Source organism: Bidens hawaiensis, unplaced genomic scaffold (assembly GCF_021521415.1).
Source record: "Bidens hawaiensis isolate Kalapana, Puna unplaced genomic scaffold, B.hawaiensis_p1.1 tig00006397_1, whole genome shotgun sequence".
Lineage (NCBI taxonomy): Eukaryota > Viridiplantae > Streptophyta > Magnoliopsida > Asterales > Asteraceae > Bidens > Bidens hawaiensis.
In genome coordinates this window covers 1,124,100-1,150,904 of record NW_027491434.1, presented here as the reverse complement: position 1 = coordinate 1,150,904, position 26,805 = coordinate 1,124,100, and the positions used below count along the sequence as shown (strand labels likewise).

The 26,805-nt window shown below is 41.6% G+C and overlaps 2 protein-coding genes and 1 long non-coding RNA gene across 4 annotated transcripts; 1 reads left to right on the top strand and 2 right to left on the bottom strand.

Annotated features, from left to right (window-relative positions):
• Positions 1-3,075: 3,075 nt before the first annotated feature.
• Positions 3,076-8,302, top strand: LOC143632558 (kinesin-like protein NACK2). Of its 2 annotated transcripts, XM_077101047.1 has the most exons (14): positions 3,076-3,328; positions 3,542-3,631; positions 4,274-4,374; positions 4,457-4,570; positions 4,710-4,791; positions 4,867-4,934; positions 5,358-5,417; positions 5,498-5,622; positions 5,718-5,916; positions 6,080-6,217; positions 6,444-6,518; positions 6,596-7,360; positions 7,570-7,874; positions 7,975-8,302. In XM_077101047.1, exons 1-14 carry the CDS (start codon positions 3,082-3,084, stop codon positions 8,300-8,302), a joined length of 2,697 nt encoding a protein of 898 aa, XP_076957162.1. In that variant the 5' UTR covers positions 3,076-3,081. The 2 variants fall into 2 exon arrangements, with proteins under 2 accessions (XP_076957162.1, XP_076957161.1); XM_077101046.1 differs by lacking the exon at positions 3,076-3,328 and having other exon boundaries at positions 3,548-3,631; positions 4,471-4,570.
• Positions 8,303-8,617: 315 nt separating this feature from the next.
• On the bottom strand, positions 8,618-11,082 carry LOC143632557 (uncharacterized). The gene is made up of 4 exons (XR_013153534.1): positions 11,054-11,082; positions 8,966-9,101; positions 8,812-8,871; positions 8,618-8,736 (listed from the first exon to the last, which is right to left on the bottom strand). It is a non-coding gene; the product is annotated as an uncharacterized LOC143632557 (long non-coding RNA).
• Positions 11,083-11,086: 4 nt separating this feature from the next.
• LOC143632536 (phosphoinositide phosphatase SAC4-like) lies at positions 11,087-26,159 on the bottom strand (the record flags this gene model as incomplete). Its single annotated transcript, XM_077101029.1, has 7 exons — positions 26,120-26,159; positions 25,533-25,618; positions 12,635-12,768; positions 12,224-12,334; positions 11,699-12,157; positions 11,505-11,618; positions 11,087-11,300 (listed from the first exon to the last, which is right to left on the bottom strand). Coding segments are annotated over exons 1-7 (1,158 nt in total), but the record flags the coding sequence as incomplete, so codon positions are not given.
• Positions 26,160-26,805: the final 646 nt, after the last annotated feature.

Below are 26,805 nucleotides of genomic sequence, written 5' to 3'. Positions count from 1 at the left end.
TTACGATTATGAGGTACAATACGAACGAAACTTGGTCCGGCGGTGGAACCTTGACCAACCGATGATTGTGAGGCAGCCATAACAACAAATATGAATATAGAAGAAGAGAAAACAAGAGATTAGAGAACTCAGAACGTTGTAATAGCGTTTTTTTGTATTTTTTTGCGTTCGGGTTTGCGTTTTGAGTGTTGTGATGAACCCATTACACCAAATACCTATTTATACTAGTAGTGGGGTGTTTGGGGAGCCAAAAAACGGCCATTTTTGACCCCAACGGTCAAAAAACGGCCATAAAACCGTTTCCCAACGGCTAGAACCACTCCAACGGCTATAACCGGTTCCGAACCGGTTCCGGTCGAACCGGTTCCAGAACCGGTTCCGGTTCGGTTCCGGTTCCTACCCGGTCCACCTCCAAACATGTCAAACCGGTTCCGGATCGTCGGGTTGAAACGGAACCGAACCGGTTCCTACGAAAAACGGGTAGGAACCGGTTCGGTTCCGGTTCGGTTCCACCGAACCGGTTCCAGGAACCGGTTTTGTTGTCCACCTCTAACTGAAACTGATCGTCACCTCATCAAGAAACCGGTTTCAACCTGAACCGAAACCGATTTTGGTTTTTGTTGACCAACCCAAACGGGTTTCAAACCAAACCGGGTATTTTCAAGCGGTCATGGTCAACAAAAGTCAAAACCGTGTCAAAGTCGGGATTTTTGTAGGTTTGACCAGATATTTCCAGTTGGGATATTATATTGAAAAAAGCCCATAACGAAATGTGTGTGTGTCAATGGAACAAGGCATCATCTTCGGACCTCCTAGACCGCCCAGGTAAGTCAACCCGGTGATCCTTATTTCAATTCAAATCATCATCAATTCTACTATCTTATATTTGTGTTTGTTTGTTTGTTTGTTGTAGGCGAGCTGTGTCGGTGTTGACTTGCTTTGTGGCCGGTGTTGTTGTTGGATTCACCCTTAAACGCAGATGGGCTGCTAAGGAGAATCAAGGATGACTGACTGTATTTCCCATTTGATAATTTGCCTATGTTACTGTTATTCTTTGTTTTTCGGTTGACTAAGACGGGTTCAAATCAAAATGAGTTTGTTACAAGTATTACTATTTTAGTTGTTTAAAACACTTCAGCTTTTAACAAACAACAAACATTTCACATGCGTTCTTGGCTTTAGCTTCAAAATGATTCATCGTAACTTAACTTATAGCTTATGTTTTGGGTGTTTAGATCTCCATAACTAATGGGTTTAAGTTACTAATATGCAATAATCTCACCGGTTAAAGTCTTAGGCCTGTTGGCGAAGAGCTGTCATAAATCGTTACAATGATCTCTAGCCAAGCTGTAGATGCATCAATGGTCCATGTTATCTGGCTAATGCCTTAACCCCACTATGCAGATGTTCATACATATACATATACCAACTTTTACACGTATAGTGCATACATACGGACTGAAACAAAAGAATGTTATGTGATGGATGATGGGAAACTAGCAAAGAATGGTGGAGTGGTGGCGGTGACGGTGGAGGTGACAACAACGAGTAGATAGTGAAGACAAATAATAGTCATAGATGGTGTTAAACCATTTGAACCCATTTTAAGTTAACAAGTTTTATAAAGCAGACCGAATTGACAATTTGACAAATTTGAGGTGATTTAATCATTTAAATGAATTTACTTTTTCTGCAAATCAACTCATTTATTCTTTTGATACATAATTTGATTAACAAATTTAAAACGAGTCAAAAGAGAGTACTCTTATATTGCGTTTGCTGTTTTTATGGTTACTTTAGGTGTTGATAAATTGATTGTTTACTTGATTTTGATTGTTTGTGTTATTGCGTGTTTGCAAAAGATAAGATGTAGAATACAAGATTTATTTTGACCCGATTCATATTTTACCCGTTATTGATTTTTGTATACAATATAAGTTTGTTGGACTCTATTTATTATTTAAAGAGAAAAGTGAAGCGTTGAAAACTATTAGTTTATAATAGAGACACACAAACTAGTTTAAAACTATGTTCGGCTTGGTCATCAAAAGTCAAAAACGGTTTCTAATCAGTTTCAGTTCGGATTGAAACCAATTTATTGACCATGTGAAGATCGGTTTCATTTCGGGTTTCAGTTTGGTTAATCGATTTTGCTGAAAAGAATTATAAACCAGTTTATACATAATCGGTTTCAAACTGGTTTGATTTTAAGGTCAGTTCGGTTAATCGGTCTATGTCCCCACCTCTAGTTTATAATAATACTTAGGGGTGCAAACGAGCGGAGCCGAGTCGTTTCGAGCTTTATTTTCAAAGCTCGGGTTTGGTTCGTGAGCTTCTTTCAAAGCTCGGGCTCGGCTCGTTTACTATATATTAATTATTTTTTATATATTTATTATTATTTGTATATATTTTTTTCAATTTTAATATAATGCATAAAATAATATATATTATATAGTTAGTTTTAGTTAGTTTTTGTAAAATTATGTGTATATTAATTAATAACTGTTAAATGCATTAGTAAAAGATTATATAAATGTCAGGCTCGTGAACCGGCTCGAGCTCAATAAGTGAAGCTCGGGCTCGGGCTCGTTTATTAAACGAACTTACTTTTTGGCTCGAGCTCAGAGTCGGGCTCGATTTAGCTCGGCTTGATTGAGCTTTTTCATGAGTCGATCTCGAGTAGGTCGGCTCGCTTACACCTAATAATAATAATAATAGGGATATGTTATTCGTACATCCTGTCAAAACTCACACACCCCACATACGATCGTATAGGGGCTATACGAACGTATGGAACCCCACTTGAAAGAGTGTGTGAACAAGTCAAAGAGTGTGTGGATAACCGACCCTAATAATATTCATCACGGGTGGGTAATTGCAAGGAGCGTTACTATGGCAAATAAAATAAAAATGGTCCCACCAAATTTGAAAACAACGGAACTCAAGTTATGAAGCCGGTACAATTCTTATTTCTTCTTCTTCTTCTTCTTCTTCTTCATTTCATAATAATAATAATACTAATCTGAATTCCAACAACTAATAATCTGGATTCAACAACAACAACAACTGATTTCAATTCCAATGGCGATAAGTGCACCGGTGACACCTGCATCCAAGATCCGAACCACCACCACACCTTCTTCTTCTTCTACTCCACGAACCACCACCACTCGCCTCGAGGAGAAGATTCTCGTCACCGTCAGAGTCCGTCCGTTGACGCCTAGAGAACTCGCCAACTACGACCTCTTCGCTTGGGACTGCACCGATCACAACACCGTCGCCTCCACCAATCTCAATCACGATCGCCATAACTCTACCTACACTTTCGGTATTATTATTATTATTATTCCTACATTACATTTACATTTACATTATGTTACTGATTTTGACTTAGTAATAATTTGTGCATCTACATTATCTTACTGATTTTGACCTAATCATTTGCCTTCTGTTTCGATTTAATCACTACTGATTCTTAATAGAAATTTACACATTTACATATACATAATGTTACTGATGATTTTGACCTAATTTGTTACAGATAGAGTGTTTGATCCTTCGTGCCCTAACCGCAGTGTATATGAACAAGGTGCTAGAGATGTTGCCCTCTCTGCTATCAAAGGAATCAACGGTATACAATTATGGATAGTTAGATAGATATATGTTACTAGTAGTAGGGGTGTGCGTGGTGCGGTTCGTTTTCGGTTTTTAGAATTTTAAAACTGTTCGGTTTCGGTTTTCGTTTTTGTTCTGGTTCGGTTTCGGTTTTTGCAATTTGAGCCTTGAAAATTTAGGCTGAAAAGAAAGTTTGTCGAAAATAAGAATGTAACTATTTTGGCAAAAACCAAAACTTCGGTTTTTAGAATTTTAAAACCGTTCAGTTTTGGTTTTCGTTTTTGTTTGGGTTTTTGGCATTTGAGACTTGAAAAATTTAGGGGGTAAAGAAAGTTTGTCTAAAATAATGAATTTAGGTAGAAATAATTTTGTTAACCGTTAACTATTATACATTTGGCTAAAAGTATTTGAGCTACATATTTATTAAATTCTTCTAAATTGCTTCAAATAAAAACTAAAATAAATATAAATCTAGAGATTCGGTTCGGTTTTTGTTACAGAAACGTAAAACCAAACAGTTGGTTTTTGTTTTGGTTCTGTTTTTCGGTTTCGGATCGGTTTATTTGGTTGTTGCACACCCCTAGTTACTAGCCTCTTTGTTTTCGTAATTATAGAATTTAGTTTCTAATTATGACTTGTCTGTTGTAAATTACTGTAGCTACAATATTTGCGTATGGTCAGACGAGCAGTGGCAAGACGTACACGATAAAAGGAATAGCAGAGAATTGCATCAATGACATATATGCACATATTAACAATGTAACCTATATTCATATTCATTATTAATGAAATTGTAGCGAATTTGGATCGGATATTAACAATTGATGATTAATATTTGTAGGCAACTGGAAGTAGGTTTGTTTTGAAGTTTTCTGCTATTGAAATCTATAATGAGACTGTGGTAGACCTCTTGAACCGTGATTCTGGTGCCCTTCGTCTCTTGGATGATCCTGAGGTATTATTATCATCATCATCATCATCATCATCATCATCATCATCATCATCATCATCATCATTATTATTATTATTATTATTCGTCGATATGTTTGTGTTTCTGTAATTTAAATTTGCACTGTTTTGTTTCTTGAATTCAGAAAGGTACAATTGTGGAGAAGCTGAGTGAGGAGGTCATCAAAGATAGTATGCATCTTAGGTGCTTGATTGCTACTTGTGAAGGTAATTGACAGCTTCATCAGTACATCTTTGTACATGTGTATATTCTTAGCTTAATGCGCTTCTGCTTGCTTGCAGATCAAAGGCAAGTCGGTGAAACCTCTTTAAATGATCGAAGCTCAAGATCACATCAGATAATCAGACTGGTAATCCTAATATTACCAGCTTTTGCTTACTCTTTTGTGTAGGGTACCCTGACATTTTGTTGTGATTCCCGAATGCGTTACCAAATGATGTTAAACCAATGTTTGTTAATGCTGATCAAACTTCAATTTTATTTGGATTTCTTATCTGATGTGAGCATATCTGTAAATATGTAATAAATTGGTTCAAAATTTCCTCCTTTCTTGCTTTTTGCTAGCAAAGTTTAATCTCCCCATGCATCTGTTATTTTATAGAAGAGTCTTAAAGTCTTGTGTTACAATAGTCAATGTGAGGGAAATGGAACTTTCAGTGTATGATGTATGCTTACTTGATATGGATGGGGATGTAATACTTGTGCAAGTTGAGTCTCATTATTACACTTGACTTCTTTATTTCGTCGTTTAACTAAGACCTTTACTTTTCAGACTATTGAGAGCAGTCTTCAAGATGAATCAGGACGTGTAAAATCTCTATTGGCAAGTTTGGTATGCTATTTAAATTTCTCTTTGTTATTTATTATTATCAAAATCCAAAAGTTGTTTTCAACCTCGTTCTATTCCTGCAGAGTCTTGTGGATCTTGCTGGCAGTGAACGTGCATCTCAAACAAATGTGGCTGGCGCCCGACTGAAGGAAGGCAGCCACATAAACAAAAGCCTACTCACATTGACCAATGTCATTAGGAAGTTGAGGTAATGGATGAAATGAATTAAAAAATTGTGAAATGTTACTCGGTGAAATACACATTTTAAACATAATGTTATAAATAACTTATCTTATTATGCAGTAGCGGGAAGAAAACTGGTCACATACCTTACAGGGACTCTAAACTGACACGCATATTGCAGTCCTCATTAGGAGGGAATGCACGGACTGCAATAATATGCACCATGAGTCCTGCTTTGAGCCATGTGGACCAATCACGAAACACCTTGGCTTTCGCAACTAGCGCGAAGGAAGTCACAAACACTGCTAAAATTAATATGGTATGATATTGTTCTTTTTCTCATATCTGCATTATACAACTGTTGTTCATCTCATAGTAGTTATGTACTACATATAATTTGATATATGTGGTACATAAATCATGTTTTCTTCGCCAGTTGTCTGGCTCCAATATGAAATAATGCATATTTTTTTTACCATTAGGTTGTTGATGAGAAGCAGTTGACAAGAAATTTACAAAAGGAAGTTAACAGACTTAAAGCAAAGATGTTGAGTCCGGAGCCTTCTTCCTGCGATCGTTTAAAGTCTTTGCTGTTGGAGAAGGAGCAGAAAATTCAGCAGGTCTGATCCTATTTTGCACTTTGCTTTAATTCTTAACACAGTTTGCATTCACTCTTGGGAAAGCCAGTTGTTGGGATTAGATATGTTGATCTCTCACATTAGCCTCTTGTCTAGTAGCCTCATCTATCACTGAAAGCAAGCATGATAATTCGAAAAAGATAATTGAAAGTGAACTAATTAGAGTTATAATATGGTGTTAATGGACAAATCTTGAATCCTAATGCAGATGGAGAGAGAAATGGACGAGGTAAAGCGGGAGAGAGACCTTGCACTATCACAACTTGAAGTGAGCAAACTACAGGTTGGCTATCTACCAATTAATGCTCCTCTATCTACCAATTAATACATATACATACTCACTTAAGTATTTTGTACCAGGAACCCTCCTCTCGTCAACCAGCCAAACGGTTATCTTTTGGTAATGAGAATGTAGAAAGAAAGACACAGAGAAGAGGGAGGCAGTCAATAGAGCAGTGCATGCTGGTGCATGAAATAAGAAAGATTGGGATGATGCAGAAGCGGTTTGGTGAAGAAGCAAACCGTACACTTGAGTTACTTTCGTCTCACAGAGTGGAGAATGATCAAAGTATAGTTAAACTGGTGTCTGATATTAAGAGTATGACTGCAAGTCTCAAGGATGATATTAGTGATAAAGAAGGCGGCGGTGGCAGTCTTAAGGAAGAGATAGGCAGGTTGAAATGTGAAGAAATAGCATCTCTGGAAGAGAAGCTTGAATATGTGCAGAAATCCTTATATAGGCTAGTTAGCAGCGGTGAAGAGGATTCAAGAACTCCATTAAAGAATAAGAAGAGAAACAACAATAATAATATTCCAAATTTTATACGCTCTCCATGTTTACCAAATCTTCAGGGTACCGAGAACAGGGATCCAGAGACTTATAATTCACCTGCTACTTCTTCTGTTGTTACACCTAATCAAAAGCAGGCCACTCCTGCTGATGACAAGAAAATCACTCCTAAATCTGCATCTAAGCAGCCACAAGGTTCCGTTAATGTCAAAAAGATCCAGATGATGTTTAAGACAGCAGCTGAAGATAACATCCAAAGTATCAAGGCTTATGTCACAGATCTCAAAGAACGTGTGGCGAAACTTCAATACCAGAAACAGCTGCTAGTCTGTCAGGTTAGAATTATCACTCTTCTTCCACATGGTAAACAGGACAATGCATGAAATGGTTTTTTTTGCGCATTTTTTGTCATGTAAATAATTTTTCTATGTTAAAACTATGTTATTATAACATAAATATAACATTTCTTTAAATAAAAAGATTTAGGATGTTATAAAACAAATACAACTTGAAGTATAAATGGATTCAAATTGACTCTTAAAAGGTCTTGGAGCTAGAGGAGGAACACAATGATGACAAGACTGAGGATTTGGGAGAACAATCTCCAATGCCACGACATCTAGCGTTTGAGGATCATAGGAAACAAATAATAATGTTGTGGCATTTGTGCCACGTGTCTGTTATACACAGGACGCAGTTTTATATGTTATTCAGAGGAGAGCCTGCTGATGATATATACATACAAGTTGAACTCAGAAGGTTAACATGGTTAGAGCAACAACTATCTGATCTTGGAAATGCTAGTCCAGCTCTATTGGGTGATGAACCAGCAGGGTATGTCACATCAAGGTGAGTGGTTCGTTCGTTCGTTTGTTCTCCTGTTATCTGTTGTATGCTTGCATGTTTTGATGAGTCATGATATATTAAATCTATATTTTGAATGTGACAGTATTAAGGCTCTAAAGCAAGAGAGGGAATATCTGGCAAAAAGGGTGAGCATGAAACTAAGTGCGGAAGAAAGGGAGATGTTGTACAGAAAATGGGACGTCCCGATGGAAGGAGGCAAGCAGAGGAGGCGGCTGCAACTCGTTAACCGATTGTGGACGGACCCGCTCAACATGTCACATGTTAAAGAGAGTGCTGAGCTAGTGGCAAAACTTGTTGGATTTTGTGAATCAGGCTCCAAGGAGATGTTTGCACTCAATTTTGTAAACCCATCTGATCAAAAGTCTTGGATGGGTGGTTGGAACATGATATCCAATCTCTTGCATCTCTAGGTTATGGTATGATCTTGTCAATATAGACCAAGTTTCTGTAATTTGTTGAAATTGATAGTGCGCCGTTGTTTCAATCCGATATGGTGTTAATTTCAAACAAACTTATTCAGCATAAGAAACAATTTGTTGTTAAAACATATAAGATTATAAAGAATCAACTGCTAGATACATATAGGGGCTCCTATAGCTAACATATAATATATATATATATATATATATAGTATGTATACAAAAACCAATCACTGCTTTGACTAGTTAACACAAGAAGATTTAACTATTTATAAGTAACTAATTCCTCAAATTCCAGGTCGTTGTCATCAGTGACATAGAGCCTCTCCATGGTTAACCCAGCTCAGAAAACTATCCGAATATTCCTCAAATTCCAGGTCGTTTTCATCCGTTGCAGCAGTAAGTTTGCTCCCGCTACCGCTCCCCTAAAATACAAAACGCAAGAGCGTGTGCGTTAGAAGAAATTCAACAGAAAACAAAACCATTTATTGCAAACGGACCTTGATACTGGATTCGCTGGTGGATGGAGTTGTCTCTTCTACGATTTCGTTGGTAACTTTCTCAGAGGAGTATTTGAATGACCTGCAAAAGACAGAGAAAACACGGTTTAATAGCTAAATTGATGTTTATGTAAATATTGGTAAAGCAATCTACTATAGAAGCTTACCTCCCTAGGGACTCTTCGTCGCATGAAGAAAGCCAATCCAGGTCAACAAAATTGGAGTAATCAAGGAAATCACTTTGATCATTATTATCAAACGATCCATCCTCCTCAAAACGCTCCCTCCACCTGATTCACAAAACCATAATATAACACACAAATACATGCTGTATAATGAATGTATATACGACATATATGCAGTATATGTATATACTGCATATGTAGTATGGAGTTCCCTAGTTCTCTCACAAAGAATGATACAAAATGGTCTTTCAACTCTTTATGCATGCCGGGTGTCACATAAAATTTAGAGAGAACTTTGGTTTCGGTCCCTGTGGTTTCTTAAAACTATCAATTTTTGTCCAATAGTTTAATTTAGGCTTTTATGGTACAATACTTTCATTTAACTATTAATTTTAGTCCAACCTGTTAACGACATCCGCCAACCATTAGTTAAAACAACTTTGAGGGGCCTTTTTTGTGTTTTTCACATACTTTGAATCCTATGAATTTTGTTTTTCTATTAAATATAACTTTTATACTTTTTATTATTTTTTAGCATTATGGTTTCTTATATTCGTTTATCTATAAATATCCATGCACTTTTTTTTCTTTGAACTAATGCATTTATGCAAGTGTACATTTATTTAATTATATTCAAATGTTTTATTTTTTACTTTTTATAGCTGTAATAGTATCTAGGTTTCAATAAACAAATTTAGTTTTATTTTAAAGTACAATTTTAATTCTAGACATTTACTAACTACAAGTGATTTAGAAAAATTAACTGTTCTACTTTAATTTCTCGATGGTAAAAGGCACATATATTTATTTTATATTGTTTTTTTTAATTAAAGGAGGATGTTTGAAAACCATTTTATTAATTTTGATTCTTGGTTTGTATTTAGTAGTGGTACATAATTGACTTAATTAAATTTAGTTTTTGTTAACTGTGATTGGAAAATAGAGTAAGCGCATTTAAAAAAATCCTTGGAATTATCAATGTCGTTTACTTAAGTGTAAATGAAAGATACATCATCTTTATAAAAACCAAATAAAATTAAGTTAATTAACCATTACTAAATACAAACCAAGAAACCATTCCCACTTTGGTGGGGTGGTAAGGTGATTAAGGTGTGAAATAATAGATTCAAACCCTATATAGTACAAAAGATTTAGTCCAGAAGAAAAAAAACACAAACCAAGAATTAAAATTAATAAACTGGTTTTCAAAAACCCTTCACTAATTGAAAAAAAAAAAGAATATAAAATAAATATATTTTCTTTTTACTGCTGAATAATAAAAGCAGAAAAGTTGATTTTTTCTATATCATTTGTAGTTAGTAAAAGTGTAGAATTAAAATCGAAGTTCCAAATAAAACTAAATATTCTGTTTTTTAAAACCTAGATACTATTACAACTTTTATGCACAAGAGTGCCAGTTTCAAAAAAAAAAAATTTTAACATAAATAGTGTATAGATATTTATATATAAACAATATAAGAAACCAGATTTAGTAGAAAAAACAAAAGGTCATGAAAGTATGGGAAAATACAAAAAAGCCCCTTAAAGGTGTATTAACTAACGATTGGTGGATGGCGTTAATGAGTTGGACCAAAATTGATAGTCAAGTGAAACTATTGTACCATAAAAGCCTAAAATAAACTATTGGACCAAAATTGATAATTTTAGGAAACCACAAGAACCAAAACCAAAGTTCTCTCTAAAATTTATTCTCCAGCTTAAAAATACTCAAATCAAGTTTTGGCTACGATTTTATAATTTCAAGTGTCACATCATGCCATTTAATGGACAACATATAAGAAACATTTCCCCGGAAAAAAAAATTAGTCACACTGTTCTCAATTTAGAAAACAAAATTTTTATAGGAAAAGTATGGCATGAGCTAAGAAACCACTTTATTGTTATTGTGTTAACTGTAAAGCTAAATAGAGACAGTTTATTGAGAATTATTTTCTATAATATATAAACAAAGTAAAACCCTAATCCTGATGGGTTAAGCTAATGGGCCTAACCTTAACGACAGCTAGCCCTAAATTATTTTAACATTAAAAAACTACCTTGAGCATGGTTCACAGACTACTGATATTTGAGCATGGTTCACAGACTACTGATATATCTGGTGTAGACTCGGAAATCATTTTGTTTCCTTCAACTCCAGCTCCGAGTGATGATCGACTCACCATTGAAGAGCATGCAAAGCTTTTTCCAGCATTGGAGCTAGATGATGATGATGCTGCAGTAGTAGCATGTGACTTGCTCTCACGAATGATGTTGCCATCCGATAATGATTTCTTGTGTAACGACCTACACCAACCAATATGACATCAAACTTATATCACACCAGATGTAAATGCAATGAAGCTCAGCAATAATAACCAACAAAAATATTTTACAAAAAGAACTCAAAACACTTTACAGTTGCGGAGCATAAAATCTGACAATAAATCAGTTGTCCGGATTTAGTAATGCTGCATTTTATAATAGCAAAAAATAAAAAAATCATTATACCTCTTATCGTCATCCGCCATTGACTGCCCGTTCCTGTTTAAACTCAAATTCTGATCTGAATCCAACTCCCACACTTCGGGTCTACCGTCCTGTGGCTGAAAATGGCCCAGAAATCTGCATATACAAAGTCATCTCACTGTATTAAGTCTCAAAAAAAAAAACAACAAATGACGGTTCGAAGTAAGAAAACTTACACGTTAATTGCATTTTGTTTCTTTGCATCCATGTAAGCATTGTTGTAGTACCTTTGAAGGGTTCTGAAAAACTCCTGTGACTGTGTTGCAGCTTTCCACTGACCCCTTTTCTCAGAAAACACCTTGTTATGTGCAGCAGAACCGCCATATTGGTAAGCAAGCGTGTCACCCATTCGCTCATAAAAGCCCATTAATTCTTGGGCCAAAGGATCATCGAGGTCAATCTTGGAGGAACTAATGGCTCCTAAAGCATGCAGCTGATGTCCTAAAGCAGACAAATATGCATATTGTGCAACGTTTGTACGATCCAAACAATCTATGCAATTTGTCCTCAATACTCCTTGCTGAAACATTGCTGCACAATGCTTATCCGCCACACATTTATCACCGCTTAAGTCTTCCTTGCTATTTTCATCACCATCATTCATGTTCAAAGGTCCAGAGCTAGCAGCATTATTCCTGTCACCATCCATTTTCATTAAAGTTGGAAAACAGTTTTTTATGACCTTGAATGAAATTACTTACTCAAAGTGAGGCCATCTCTCGGATAGCATAACCTGGCAGTAGAAGAAACCCGTCAGCGTCAACGCATATGAAGTCAATCTGCTTAAAAATAGCAGCGCATTTGTGCCTTTGCTGGAAAAAAGATAGAAATCTATGTCAAGCCACAACTTATTACATGCTAAAAACAGTTGCTGTGCTTTATCTTAAAATAAAATAATCTAGCTAAAAGGGTGATCTGTTTTAACTGTTTCACTGTGACTCAAAATCTATTTTTTTAATGCTGCAGCCTCATTTAATTCAAAGTTTTACATTAGTATTGTTATTATATGAAAATTACCACATTAAATATATACATAAAATTTCAAATAAATTTTGTTTGCAGATCAACTCAGCCTGACCCTGCACATTTAACTGTGAAAAAAAATGACTAACCTTCGAGAATGCTTGTGCAGATCCCAGTGAAGAAATTTAAGACGGTTTTCCTCTGACAAATCTTCATTAATACGTTTAATTGCGTTAGCAAACTCGGTACGAAGAATAGACTCTCGAGGTCTTTTTTCAGTCGTCTGTTGAAAAGACAAACATATGTCAATTCATTAAAAAAAAAAAACTATATAATGGCAACTACATTCATACCCAAGGATATTTATTTGTTCTTTACATTTAATATATGTGATGGATTAAGTGAAGAGGTAGGTCCCAGCAGAGCCCAGTTGGTCCCGCAAGACTCACCTTGAACAGGGACGTCTGCGCAAAGGCCATCTGCTTCCGCAGGACCCACCATGCTCAGAGAACCTTACGCGCAGTACGCAAGCTGTACACGCAGGGAAAGCCTCCCAATGGTGAAGTACCCCGCCTGTTCCCGCAGTTGCGGATACAAGCCATCAGGGAAGGCTACCCGCAGACAGCAGGGCTACACGCACAAGACAATAGATACTTCAGTAGTCACATGAAAGAATGAGCAAGACGGGAACAATCCCGCCAAAATGAGCCAGTCCGTATGATTCTGAAAGATCTGTACTATACCTACCAAGGTATGGATAGGACAGACAATCTGACCAGAACAGCCCATGAGCCAATCACAGGGTGACAGCTCACCGACAACAGTACGAGGAGGAGCACCCTCTAGTACTGTTTGTCACTATTAGCCGCTGCCTACTCACCAACCCTTACTGCAGGGCATGCGCAGCCTACAGTTGGTGAAATAGTGTTACTGTGGGCCGTAACCTATTCACCAACCAGCATGGCCTGCGTATAATCCACAGTAGGTAGGACGTGCATAATCTACAGTTGGAGGAATAGTGCAGCCGACATAGTTACTGTTGGCCGTAACCTATCCACCAACCAGTATGGCCTGTGCATAGTCCACTGTTGGTAGAACAGGAATACTATTCAGCCGGCTATACCTTCTAACCTACCTTCGGCTATAAATACTCCAACATCTTGGAATGGTAAGATCATCTGCTACCCAGTTATCTAGCAATCTCTTAATATACACTTATATTCAGAGCAATCTAGTCTGATTCTCACGCCGGAGGGTGGTCACAAGGAGGAACCCCCCCCCTTCTCAGTGACGAGCTTACGGTGTTTGTTTTGCAGGTCTCCTGAAGAACAGCCTTCTCAGTTAGACCTCATCCGTGGGAAACATTACTTAATCCCCAGATTATCTATAATCTGTCCAGATTATCTATAATCTGTCCAGGGTTCACTTAGTGTTTCTTCATTGGCGCCATCCGTGCATAAAAGCTAGAACTATTTTAGTTTTTTCACAATTTCTGAAGAAATGGTTAACGTTACTCCGGTCGAAAGGCCAGTAACCGACCAAGAAACCCCGGTAACAACCCCAGCAACTGGGGGGAACAACGGCGGTTATACAATCCTTACGAACACTACTCCGACCACCAAGGCCGGAGCAAGTGCAGTAAATATTCCACTGGGGTTCACCGACACCCAGTTGGAAAAACGAACAAGGGCCCCTCGCCAAACACTAGATCAAATGAAGGCGTGGGCCGAAGCACGACAAAGAGAATTCCAAGCCGAATTGGATGAAAGCTTGCGTTCAGCTCAACAGGCTGACAAATTCGGCAGTACTCGCCAACACCTCAATATGAGCAGTGACTGCGAGTACTCAGACGAGTTGGAGTCCGATACCGACGCGAACCCTCGCCATAAGGCGAAAGGGAAGCGTAAGGAAACGGACGTCCAACCAAAAAGGAATTTTGGGGAAGCTTTTCAACCAATCGCGGAGAGAAACCCGCGTGACTTCTCCAAAACCTTTAGACCAACTGCTACAAATGCAGGAAAATCAAAATTCGCAAGGGACATTGCGGAAGCAATCGCCCCGAGAAGTGCCAAACAGATGTCCAACATTGGCACTTATGATGGTCTATCCGACCCAGACGACCATTTGAACAGGTTCATTGCGGGGGCTACCGTCAGCAACTGGACGGAACCCACGTGGTGCTACATGTTCCAGATGACTCTGGTCGGAGCGGCCAGGGCATGGTTCGATCGTTTACCGATCCACCACATATATGACTGGGCGGACTTTCAGAACAAGTTCAGCCAGCACTTTAGCCAACAGAGGAAGTACACTGAAGAGCAGTGGACGATCCTCAACTGCGTGAGAGAGGAGGATGAATCTTTACTGGACTTCATCACCCGCTTCAACTCCAAGAAACTGAGTCTGGGCAACGTAAGTGAAGATCTCGTTCGCGCCGCTTTCATCCAGGGCGCTGAGTACCCAGAGCTTATCCGCACATTAACGGGTAAGGACGGCATGCCATCCACATGGGATGCCATCATGACGGCAGCCAAGCGCTTTGCCGAGACAGAGAAGCAGCTGGGAAGAGATCTTCCCCAGAGTACTCACCTCTACACACAGAGGACAAGGGAGAACAACGTTAGGATCGCCCGGCAGAACAAAAAGAGGCGGCTAGGTATTTGGCAGTCAAGGGTAAACTTTGACACCTCATCCAGCTCTCGCCCTCTTGTTGGCGGAAGGGACAACACACACCCTTCTAACCAAAAAAACCGGTGGACGCCACTCACCAAGAGCGTCACGGAGATATATGCCATGGAAAAATTGCCATGGCCAAAAGCCCCATTGATCCGGCAGAAACCTAATGCGGATCAAAGCAAGTCCTGTGATTTCCACGGGACGAAGGGTCATGGTACTGAAGAGTGCACATCCTTGAAAGACATTGTTGAAGCATTTGTGAAGGATGGAAGACTTGCACATCTCGTGGCATCAATCAGGAAGGGAGGAAGAAATGACAACCGGTACAGAGGTAACGGACGAAAGCCCGTCGACATCAGCATCAACATGGTCCATGGCAAAGTCGCAGGAAGAAAAAGACGAGCGACAGAACCATGCGCGTGGAAGGAAGCTGAGGTGCGCTTCCTGCGAGTGCCAGGAGGCCCCAGCAAAGAAGGCCCCATCGTCATCAAAAGCCAGCTGGGGCATTACATCACTTCCCGCACTCTTGTTGACAACGGCGCTTCGTCAACAGTGATGTACAGGAAGTTCTTTGACAAGCTGGATGATGAAGACAAAGAACGCCTGGAAACGGTCTACGCTTCAATGGAAGGGTTTGACGGCAGTACAGAAACCCCCCTGGGTATCCTATCTTTCCCCGTCACTCTTACAGATGGAAAACACTCCCGCACAGAGGATGTGGACTTCGTCGTGATGAGGAAGCCACACCACACATACGACATCCTCTTCGGGAGAGACGGGATGGCAAGATTCAACGCCGTGGTATCTTCAGTCCACGGCATGATGGGATGGCCAACAGCTGAGGGTGTGGCGATGATCACTGGCATTCCCCAGGTATGCATCGCATCTGTCTCATCTAAACCCAAACCAAAGATGGCTAAACCAACCATCACCGAACCGGAAAAATGGGCCTTCAATGGCAAATACCCCGACCAGGCCGTTACCATTGGACCAACAATCGTTGATCCCACCCGCACCTTACTCAAACGCCTACTGCAGAAAAACGCTGACATCTTTGCGTGGACACCAGCGGATATGACTGGTGTACCCCGAAGTAAGGCGGAGCATAAGCTCAAGTGCGATCAGGCTGTTACGCCAGTCGTACAAAAGCGCAGAGTAATGGGGCCTGAACAAACTAACGCGTGTAGAACCCAAGTCAAGGAACTCCTTGATGCAGGCATCATACGCGTTAGTAGATATCAAACATGGGTTGCAAATCCCGTAATGGTACCGAAGAATGACAAACAATGGCGCATGTGCATAGATTTCAAATATTTGAACAAAGCATGCCCCAAAGATTGTTATCCGTTACCAGAAATTGATCTTAAGGTGGATTCGTTGGCACCATTTCGCCTTAAATGCTTCTTGGATGCGTATAAGGGGTACCATCAAATCCACATGGCCGTAGATGACCAGGACAAAACCGCGTTTCGGACGCCCGATGGTACATTTTGTTATAAAATGATGCCCTTCGGACTTAAGAATGCAGGGTCCACGTACCAACGCCTGATGGACAAAGAGTTTCATGCCCAAATCGGGAGAAACTTGGAAGTCTATATGGATGATTTGGTCATCAAAAGCCCCGAGCCAGAAGCGATGTTGAAAGACATTGAAGAAACCTTCAACACGCCCAGAAAGATAAACATGAAGCTCAACCCGAGCAAGTGTTCATTTGGGATGGAAGAAGGGAAGTTCTTGGGAGTCATTGTTACTAAAGATGGCTTCAGAGCGAACCCTGAAAAGGTCGAAGCCATTGTTAAAATGGAATCACCTACCACCATCAAACAGGCTCAGACACTGAATGGACGACTAGTCGCACTTAATCGCTTTTTGGCAAACCATGCAGATAAGTCGTTTCCTTTCGTGTCAACATTAAGAAACTGCTTAAAGAAAACGCACTTCCGCTGGACACCAGAAGCGGAAGCAGCTTTTCAGGAGATTCGGTCACGCCTGATCGAACTCCCAACACTTACCGCACCACAAGCGGGAGAGGAGTTAATCCTATACCTTTCCGCAACAGATAGAGCAACCGGGGCAGTACTGCTAACAGAACGAAAAGGCATCCAGATGCCAATCTATTATGTTAGCCGTGTACTAACAGACGTAGAAACCCGGTACTCTACCCTCGAAAAATTAGTCTTAGCACTTATACACGCTTCACGCAGGTTAAGACGATATTTCCAGGGCCACCCAATCACCATTCTCACCAACTTCAAACTCTCAAACGTTCTAGGCAAACCCGAATTATCGGGACGTCTAGCCAAATGGGCAATTGAATTGGGAGAATATGCAATTAAGTACAAGCCAAGACCAGCCATAAAAGGCCAGGTCCTGGCCGATTTTATTGCAGAAATCCCCGCTACGCGGGAGAAAGAGTGCCAGGAGGAGGCTCAACCCTCCCCAGCACAGGACATCAACGATATCTGGCGACTCTATACTGATGGAGCAGCCAACAGCGAGGGTTCAGGCGCAGGGTTAAAATTAACCAACCCAGCGGGCCAAGAATATACTTACGCTATTCGGTTGGATTTCCCAAGTACGAATAACGAAGCCGAATACGAAGCATTCTTGGCCGGATTGAGAATTGCGCGTAAAATGGGAGTGAAAAACTTGGAAGCCCATGTGGATTCCATGCTGGTGGCCAACCAAATAAATGGGACGTACACGGCTGTGAACGACATAATGGCCCTGTACCTCGCCCAGGCAAAAACCCTTATGCGTGATTTTAATGATTGTAAAGTCATACACGTTAAGCGCAGCGAAAACAAATCTGCGGATGCGTTAAGCAAGCTTGCATCACTGGCCTTCACCCACTTGGGAAAGGACATCCGCATTGAACTCCTCGAAGCACCATCAGTCCCGCACAAGGAAATTTGTGTCATCCAAACCGGTACAGAAACGTGGATGACACCAATAATAAATTACCTTGCAGCAGGAACACTACCAGAATCAAAAACACAGGCAAGAAAACTACGCTGTAAAGCACTAAATTATCAACTCATCAATGATAACCTTTACAGACGTAACTTTCTTGGCCCACTTTTAAGATGCGTGGACAACCAAGATGCTGACTACCTCTTAAGGGAAGTACACGAGGGCATCTGTGGAGTTCACGCAGGTCCCCGCGCTGTTGTGGCTAAGCTGAACAATGCGGGATACTTTTGGCCGGGGATGCATATGGATGCACTGGCATACACTAGAAAATGCAGGTCTTGCCAGCTTTACGCACCCAACACGCATCGCCCGAAGAACGAACTTGTTCCAGTCACTTCTTCGTGGCCATTTCAGAAGTGGGCCATCGATGTGACAGGCCCATTTCCCACAGCAGCAGGAAATGTTCAGTTCCTAGTGGTAGCCATCGATTACTTCACCAAGTGGATAGAAGCAAAACCTTTAGCCCAAACAACCGCAAAACATATTAAAAAATTTATTTGGGAATTTATTATCTGTCGTTTTGGACTTCCACAGAATCTGGTGAGCGATAACGGCACCAACTTTGCTGACAAGAAGCTACAGCAGTGGCTGAAAGAACTTCAAATCACCCACACCTTTACCTCAGTGGCACACCCGCAAGGTAATGGTGAGGTGGAAAGAGCAAACAAGAGCATCGTCGATGGCATAAAGAAAAGACTCTTGAAACACAGATCCGGCTGGGTGGACGAGCTCCCGCACGTCCTTTGGGCAAACAGAACGCTGAAAAAGGCCAGTACGGGGGAAACCCCGTTCAGTCTCACTTATGGCACTGAAGCCATGATCCCAGTCGAAATTGGTTTACCCTCACCAAGGGTATTGATCCAGCCAGAGGACAATGATGCGGAAAGACGGTTAGACCTTATGCTAACCGAGGAACGCAGAGACTTAGCCGCAGTGCGTGAAGAAAATTACAAACGACAAATGCAAAAGTACTACAACACGCGGGTAAAACTCTGCAACTTCAATGAAGGAGACTACATACTGCGTAACAACGAGGCTTCAAACCAAGAGCGCCCAGGAAAGCTGGCCCCAGTCTGGGAAGGGCCATACATTATCAAAGAAGTCCTGGGAAAAGGCGCATACCGGCTTGAAAGGCTCGATGGCACTCCTATCCCAAGAACATGGAATTGAGCTCAATTACGCAAATGTTATATGTAGATCAATTCCAAACTTGTAAAGAAAAGGCCTAGAGCCACTTCTAATGGAAATGATTCTCCTTACACAATGTATTGATAGCCTAACCTTTAACTTATGAACTTCCCATGTGCCGGTATTCACCGCACCAATGCGTGAAGAAGTAAGTAATTGCGTGTGGAAGGCGGCAAAACCCGCATAAACACAAAGCTAAAAATGTTAAAAAGTTCTAAGGAAAACCTACACGCAGGTCAGATGTAAGTAAAGTTTAGCCATCCTTGTAAGTGCAAATGACGGTCTTACCCGCACAATCACAAACAAGGAAGCAAAACTTCAACCTATCATCTACCACGTTCAAAGGTTAACTTATTCTGAACACTTAGAAAATTTCAAGGAAAAGATAAGGAAAACCTACACGCAGGTCAGATGTAAGTAAAGTTTAGCCATCCTTGTAAGTGCAAGTGACGGTCTTACCCGCACAATCACAAACAAGGAAGCAAAACTTCAACCTATCATCTACCACGTTCAAAGGTTAACTTATTCTGAACACTTAGAAAATTTCAAGGAAAAGATAAGGAAAACTTCCGCGCAGGATAAATGTAAGTTTAGCCATCCTACTAAGTGCAAGTGACGGTCCCACCCGCACAATCATGAAAGAGGAAGCAAAAATAAACTTATAATTTACCATGTCAAAAAGTTAACTTATCTAAGTACTAAAGAAATTGCTAAGTGTAAACATGCGTAAAATAAACAAAGAAAAGGACATTCTTTATTTCATCAACTTGAATATTACAAACATTGCTGGGTATATACCCGCATACAAAAGTACAAGAGCAAATATCTACGCTAGTGGCGGAAAGGGATCTTTTGGATCATGCTTCAGGACCACTCCCACTTGGACCCGCACCATCAGCAGAGGGTGACGGTTCAAGGAAAGCTCTAAGGACAGCAAGCCCATCATCAGCAGCAGCAATTTCATTTACCTTCTCCACCACCGGATGCGGGAAGGCAGCATACTGGTTCACTGCTTGGTCATAAATAGTTTCGGTATCCGCGCCATACAAAGGGAAGTTGGAAGGCGGGACGCCTTTCTCAGCAAACCCTAGACCAAGCAGGAAGCCGGTCCGTTCCCCATCCTCATGAGAAGCGTTGAGGGCTGCGCTCATAGCATCGTCGTAAGATGTCTCTGAAAAGACCCGATGCACAACCTACAAAAAATGTACAAGTATAAGAACTTCTATTCTACAAAGGAAAGCGTGACGACATAAAGCTAAAATACCTGAGGCAACGCTTCTCGAAGAAGCCATTCCTTGGCAGCCAGAGCTTGGGTGCACGCGCGTTCAGCTTCGTTCTTATTAAGATTGGCGAGAAGCACATCCTTTGCAGCGGCCTCTTCAACGCCCTTAAGCTTCCGTTCGGTATGCGCAAGCACACCCCTCTGGTCCAGGATCTCTTGAAGCTTCTTCGCATCCTCCATAGCCAAGGCATCATGAGCCTGTTGAAGAGCCTCTAACTTAGCTTTAAGTTCTTCATTCTCCAGGCGGAGAGGCTCAGCAACAGCTTCAGCCTTGGTGGCCCTCTCGGTCGCGTTCCTCGTAGTCTCCTTAGCTAGCCGAAGCTGTTCGTTAACAGCTTGGGCAGCCTTGGAGCGGGCCTCGAGTCGCGCTTGAACCTCAACCTCGAGGGCCTTGAAGGCCTTCTCCTTCTCCGCAGATACTGCGGTCAGTCTTTGGTTCTCCTCCCGGAGAGCACGCGCCTGAGATACTTCTTTAACGCGAGCTGCTTTCAACTTGTCGTTTTCACGACAAAGCAGCTCGACGCGTGGCTGCATCCGGGCCAGGAGAACCCGAAGCTCGTTGGTTAGCCTACCCTCCTGGTAGCTAACCATGGCTTCCCCCAACGCACCATGGGGAGCAGCGTGGCGAGCCCAGTCCACGCACTCCACAGGTGTGCGAAGGGTTGTTCCTCGGCGTATGTTCCATCTTGGAACATACACTTCATTGGAATCCGACACTGCAAAAGAAACAAAGCAGTTAGGAAAAGATGATAAAAATTACATAAAGGACAAAAGAACCCTACGCACCTGTAGGGTCGATCACAGGCCGATAGCCACCGAACTCATCACCTGAGCCTAAGGGAAATCCATCCAAAAGGTCAGGCAGATGGGAAGGTAACAAAGATCGGCGAGAAGCCCCGCGCGTACCTGAAGGTCCAGCCGTCGAGGCCGATGGCGGAGGCGGCATGGTTTCCGCCGCAGTCGATGGCGGAGGCATGGTGTCCGCCGCAGACGCCGCCGAAGAGTCAGCAGCAACAGTTACCGCCGGCTCGGTGAACGATGCTGTAAAAATTGCACTCACCGCCGGCGGTGACGTCTTCTCGGCTGGAACAGTTGGCTCAAAGGATTGAGCAACTGGACCAGCGGAAGCAGGCAAAGGTGCCTGGGTCGACGCCTCAGGTAGGCTGACCGAGCCTACCGTCATTGGCGGAGAGGTACTCCCCTGCGCTCCACCCTGGAATGCGTCAACATCCACGCCTGCACAAGAAGATAAGTGTTAATAAATTTATGAAGTGAAATCTACAAAAAAAAAATGTTTGTACTTACGGGTTTTCTTGAGCCTGAACGTACGGAGGGGCGGGGACAAGCCCGATGGGGCCGGTCTCTTGATGCCGGTCACCGTCGTCGTCGGTTCTCCGGAGGTAACAGTCGTAGCCTCCGGAGCAGTGGTCTTCTCACCACCGGGGTTCCCCACCACCTCTTCATTATCTGACTCGGTGTCAGATAGAAGCACCGGATCAGCTTTGGAGGCCACCTTCTCCTTCCCTTTCCCGCCGGCAGCCTTCCTCTTCCGCACTAGCGGAGGACCATCTGCGGATTCCTCAGAAGAAGAAAGGACGTAAGGAATTCCAGCAGCGGGTACAGCATTGAGGGGTTGAGGATAGAATATCGCCTTACCTGGCCGCCGGTGGCTCAGGATCTCTTGGCCCGGCGGATAGACCTCCACAAACCGATCCGCCATTTGTTCCAGGATGGGCAACTCGTTCTCGTCTAGAGCACGAGTACCCATCCGCGCGGGACCGTCAGCTTCCCGCGGGTACAGGAGCGACTCCAAGTTGTTCCCCTCTGAAAGAAAATAAACAGTTAGAAGATAAACTCATATAAGCAAAGAGAAACGGAGCATACCGTAAGGGATAGAGTTCGAACCGTATTCGAGGACGATTGGAACCTTTTGCGCGTCAGCCTCTTTCCACACTCGGCTCATCCCCAACATCACCATCCCGGACTCCGGAAACCGGAAAACCGGAGATTGGACCAGGGATATCTTTGCAAACCATTCCGCCTCCTGGTAGTTTGTGGCGTGGTGGCTCGGAATGGCTTGGCCATTTTTAAACTTCATGGCAATGGGGACGGCGCGAGCAGAAATGTAGAAGAACTCTCGCTTCCACGATCGGAGACTGCGCTCTGTCGCGCAAATCTTCAAACCCTTGATTCGGGTTGTCAGGGTGTACCACCCCTGGATGCACCTCCAAGTATAGAAGGTCATCAGGCGGTCCACGTAGGGCTCAACACCCAATATCCGGCACACCCACTCGAAGTGGCGAATCTTCGCGATCGCCATTGGGTGCAGCTCGGTCAGATGAACACCGTGCCTTTCGAGGACACGGTAAACAAACTTTGTTAATGGGAACCTAAGGTTCCCATAAACAAAGAATGCAGCATATACCCCGATCTTGCCACTGGGGGCATCGTACACGGTCTGATGGGGTTCAGGAAACTCAGGCTCGAGAGGATCGAGCATGAACTTCCTAACAACATACCGGTACTGATCGCCGGGCAGAGCACACTGGCACTCACCAGCAGCACTCTTGTCATCGGCCGAAGACTCAAGATCACGAGAAGACATTGTGCAGAAAAAAGAAAGCGATTTCGGGAAAATGCTAGCCTGAAAAGGGGAGTATTTGCCGGAAATCGCTAAAGAAGAAGAAGAGAAGGGTGAAAGTGTGGATTGCAAACAGCCCTCTCCCCCTTTATATACTAATCGCAATTAATGCGATGAATTTAATGCGGAGGAGAGAGAAATCGAAGGTGCAATGAAACTATGACACGTGGCATAAAGCAGGCTGGCAACAGCTGTTGACAGGACGTGTGCCAGCAATTTCGCGGCCACGCGCCCGAAAAATCGCTCCCACGCGCCTGAAAAAGAGACTGGAATGACCATATAATGTCACGTCACCATAACTTCCTGCACGTCCTGACACAGTCAGAAGAAACCGTCGCACGACGTTTCAGACGTTTGGACTGTTCCTATCTTTCTACCAACTCTTCGAATTTTGAAATTCAAAATTCAAAAAAGATTCAAAAGTAAGCGGGAAAACACCCCTTACCTTGGCAAACAAGTAACCATAAGACAGGTGCGGGTACAGTGTTAAGGCAAAACCCTTCACATACCTAGCACCCGCAGGGAATTGAAGCCAAGAATACCTTGGCAACCAAGTAACTATAAGACAGGTGCGGGTACAGTGTTAAGGCAAAACCCTTCACATACCTAGCACCCGCAGGGAATTGAAGCCAAGAATACCTTGGCAACCAAGTAACTATAAGACAGGTGCGGGTACAGTGTTAAGGCAAAACCCTTCACATACCTAGCACCCGCAGAGAATTGAAACCAAGAAGGATCTTCTAGGCAATGCTTGCGGATAGAGGAATAACATCCCCGCATAACGGGAACGTCGAGAATTATATTGTTTGAAACTCCGTAATGGAATTGGTGGTCTTAGCATAATTGATCACTATGTTGAAAACCACCAGAACCTCATGGAGACTATATACAAGTAAGACTCAACGCTCCTGCCTTGCGAGAAGGTTACATACCTACCCGCATCATACCCAAAGATCAAGCAAAAAAAATCGGGAATTTTTGCAAGTGACACTAGGAAACCCGCGGGAAGAATCCCCACGGAGAACCTTAAAACTAAAAAGCCTTTTCAAAACCCCTTGCTCAAAGTCCAAAAGTTCACCTCACTTTATTAAACATTCATGAGAAGAACATTGGACTGGGGGGACTTGAAGAGGTAGGTCCCAGCAGAGCCCAGTTGGTCCCGCAAGACTCACCTTGAACAGGGACGTCTGCGCAAAGGCCATCTGCTTCCGCAGGACCCACCATGCTCAGAGAACCTTACGCGCAGTACGCAAGCTGTACACGCAGGGAAAGCCTCCCAATGGTGAAGTACCCCGCCTGTTCCCGCAGTTGCGGATACAAGCCATCAGGGAAGGCTACCCGCAGACAGCAGGGCTACACGCACAAGACAATAGATACTTCAGTAGTCACATGAAGGAATGAGCAAGACGGGAACAATCCCGCCAAAATGAGCCAGTCCGTATGATTCTGAAAGATCTGTACTATACCTACCAAGGTATGGATAGGACAGACAATCTGACCAGAACAGCCCATGAGCCAATCATAGGGTGACAGCTCACCGACAATAGTACGAGGAGGAGCACCCTCTAGTACTGTTTGTCACTATTAGCCGCTGCCTACTCACCAACCCTTACTGTAGGGCATGCGCAGCCTACAGTTGGTGAAATAGTGTTACTGTGGGCCGTAACCTATTCACCAACCAGCATGGCCTGCGTATAATCCACAGTAGGTAGGACGTGCATAATCTACAGTTGGAGGAATAGTGCAGCCGACATAGTTACTGTTGGCCGTAACCTATCCACCAACCAGTATGGCCTGTGCATAGTCCACTGTTGGTAGAACAGGAATACTATTCAGCCGGCTATACCTTCTAACCTACCTTCGGCTATAAATACTCCAACATCTTGGAATGGTAAGATCATCTGCTACCCAGTTATCTAGCAATCTCTTAATATACACTTATATTCAGAGCAATCTAGTCTGATTCTCACGCCGGAGGGTGGTCACAAGGAGGAACCCTCCCCCTTCTCAGTGACGAGCTTACGGTGTTTGTTTTGCAGGTCTCCTGAAGAACAGCCTTCTCAGTTAGACCTCATCCGTGGGAAACATTACTTAATCCCCAGATTATCTATAATCTGTCCAGATTATCTATAATCTGTCCAGGGTTCACTTAGTGTTTCTTCATTAAGATAACTATTTTTTTAATCCATATACACACTTTTTTTTATTTTCTTTCACTTGAGAAGGAAGAATAAAGTCCTCTTAATCTGGCTCAAAAGGATTATACGAAAACATAATTTAACATTACCTTTATCAAATTTAGTATAATGATAGGGTTTCCATATCTCTTGACAAGATTCTGAAAATGAAGTCTGGTAGCTTCATAGTTTTGGTCTCGGTATAATGCGAAAATTGTAATTAAATAACAAGGCTTGAGTTTTAAGGTCTCGGTATCTTAAGTTATAAATCTTGAAACTAACAGATTTTAAACAATTGAATAGAACGAATAAGACTAAAAGAAATCGATTCTTGATGTTTGTTGTCACACCTCGACTATGGGCCTGGGCGGACTCCCGTTATTTGATATCTGTTTTGTAAATATATCAGAGTTGTGGGTTTGTTTTAGTGGAAGTCTTTAATATAATATTCTTTTTATAAAATGTCAGGTTAGAATACCCATTGAATATTATATGATAAAACATGAGCGGAAGTCTTTTCGAATAAAATATTATTCTATTGAAAACTCGGGATTTGAATTCACGTTTGATAATTCAAATAACTGTCTTTTGAAAATATAATTCTTTATAATTTTCTGAATAAAATATCTGAGCCATCAGATAACCTTTAATGATTATATCTCCAATCTTCTAATCTGTCTTGCTTGTTTGTTCTAACCTTTACTGTTTCCCTGAAATGTTGGGGGAAAATACGTCATCACACAGCCGGTAAATGACGTTAACTCTGTTGTAAAATCTTTTCAATACCATTGTGTAATTAACAATAATACCTTTGTGACAACTCATTAGGAATCCAACTATATTGGGGTGCAATTACCCTAAACGCATGTACAATTAAAATATATACACAATATCATTTCTATGATGCTTTGTTGTCTTGGGTTGATTTAAATGTTTGTTTATGAGCATATGTTGCAAGCAAGTCGATCTCATGCAAGTAAAAAAGTTGGCCGAAAACAAAAGCAGAATACTATATCACATGAAAAGTGTTAAAAGTGTATATCAGAAATATAGAGTGCACGTATAGCTTGAACAACAAAAAAGATATATGTAAAGAACTAATAATATAACATTATAAGCTACCAATACGAAAATGATAATAAAGGCTATAATAGTAACTGATAAAACATTATAGAAAGATGACAAGAAAAGGAAGGTAACATGCAAATACAACAAAAGTATAATGTAAAGCTAAGTCCTTAGAAGGCAAAACTAAGACAAACTTGTCCCCCCCCCCCATAAAAAAAAACAAAAAAGAAAAAGAAAATGTATCTAACCCTTCTCTAGAGATCGTTAATGTAAATCCTACGTCTCTATGAACTCCTATCTCCAGCCATGTCCTGA

What these genes read in the sequence shown, in the direction of transcription:
- LOC143632558 (XM_077101047.1), top strand. Translation starts at nt 3,082, where the DNA reads ATGGCGATAAGTGCACCGGTGACACCTGCATCCAAGATCCGAACCACC. An exon ending in AATCTCTATTGGCAAGTTTG is followed by an intron (nt 5,418 to 5,497) that starts GTATGCTATTTA and finishes CTATTCCTGCAG; the next exon opens with AGTCTTGTGGATCTTGCTGG. An exon ending in AGGAGCAGAAAATTCAGCAG is followed by an intron (nt 6,218 to 6,443) that starts GTCTGATCCTAT and finishes ATCCTAATGCAG; the next exon opens with ATGGAGAGAGAAATGGACGA.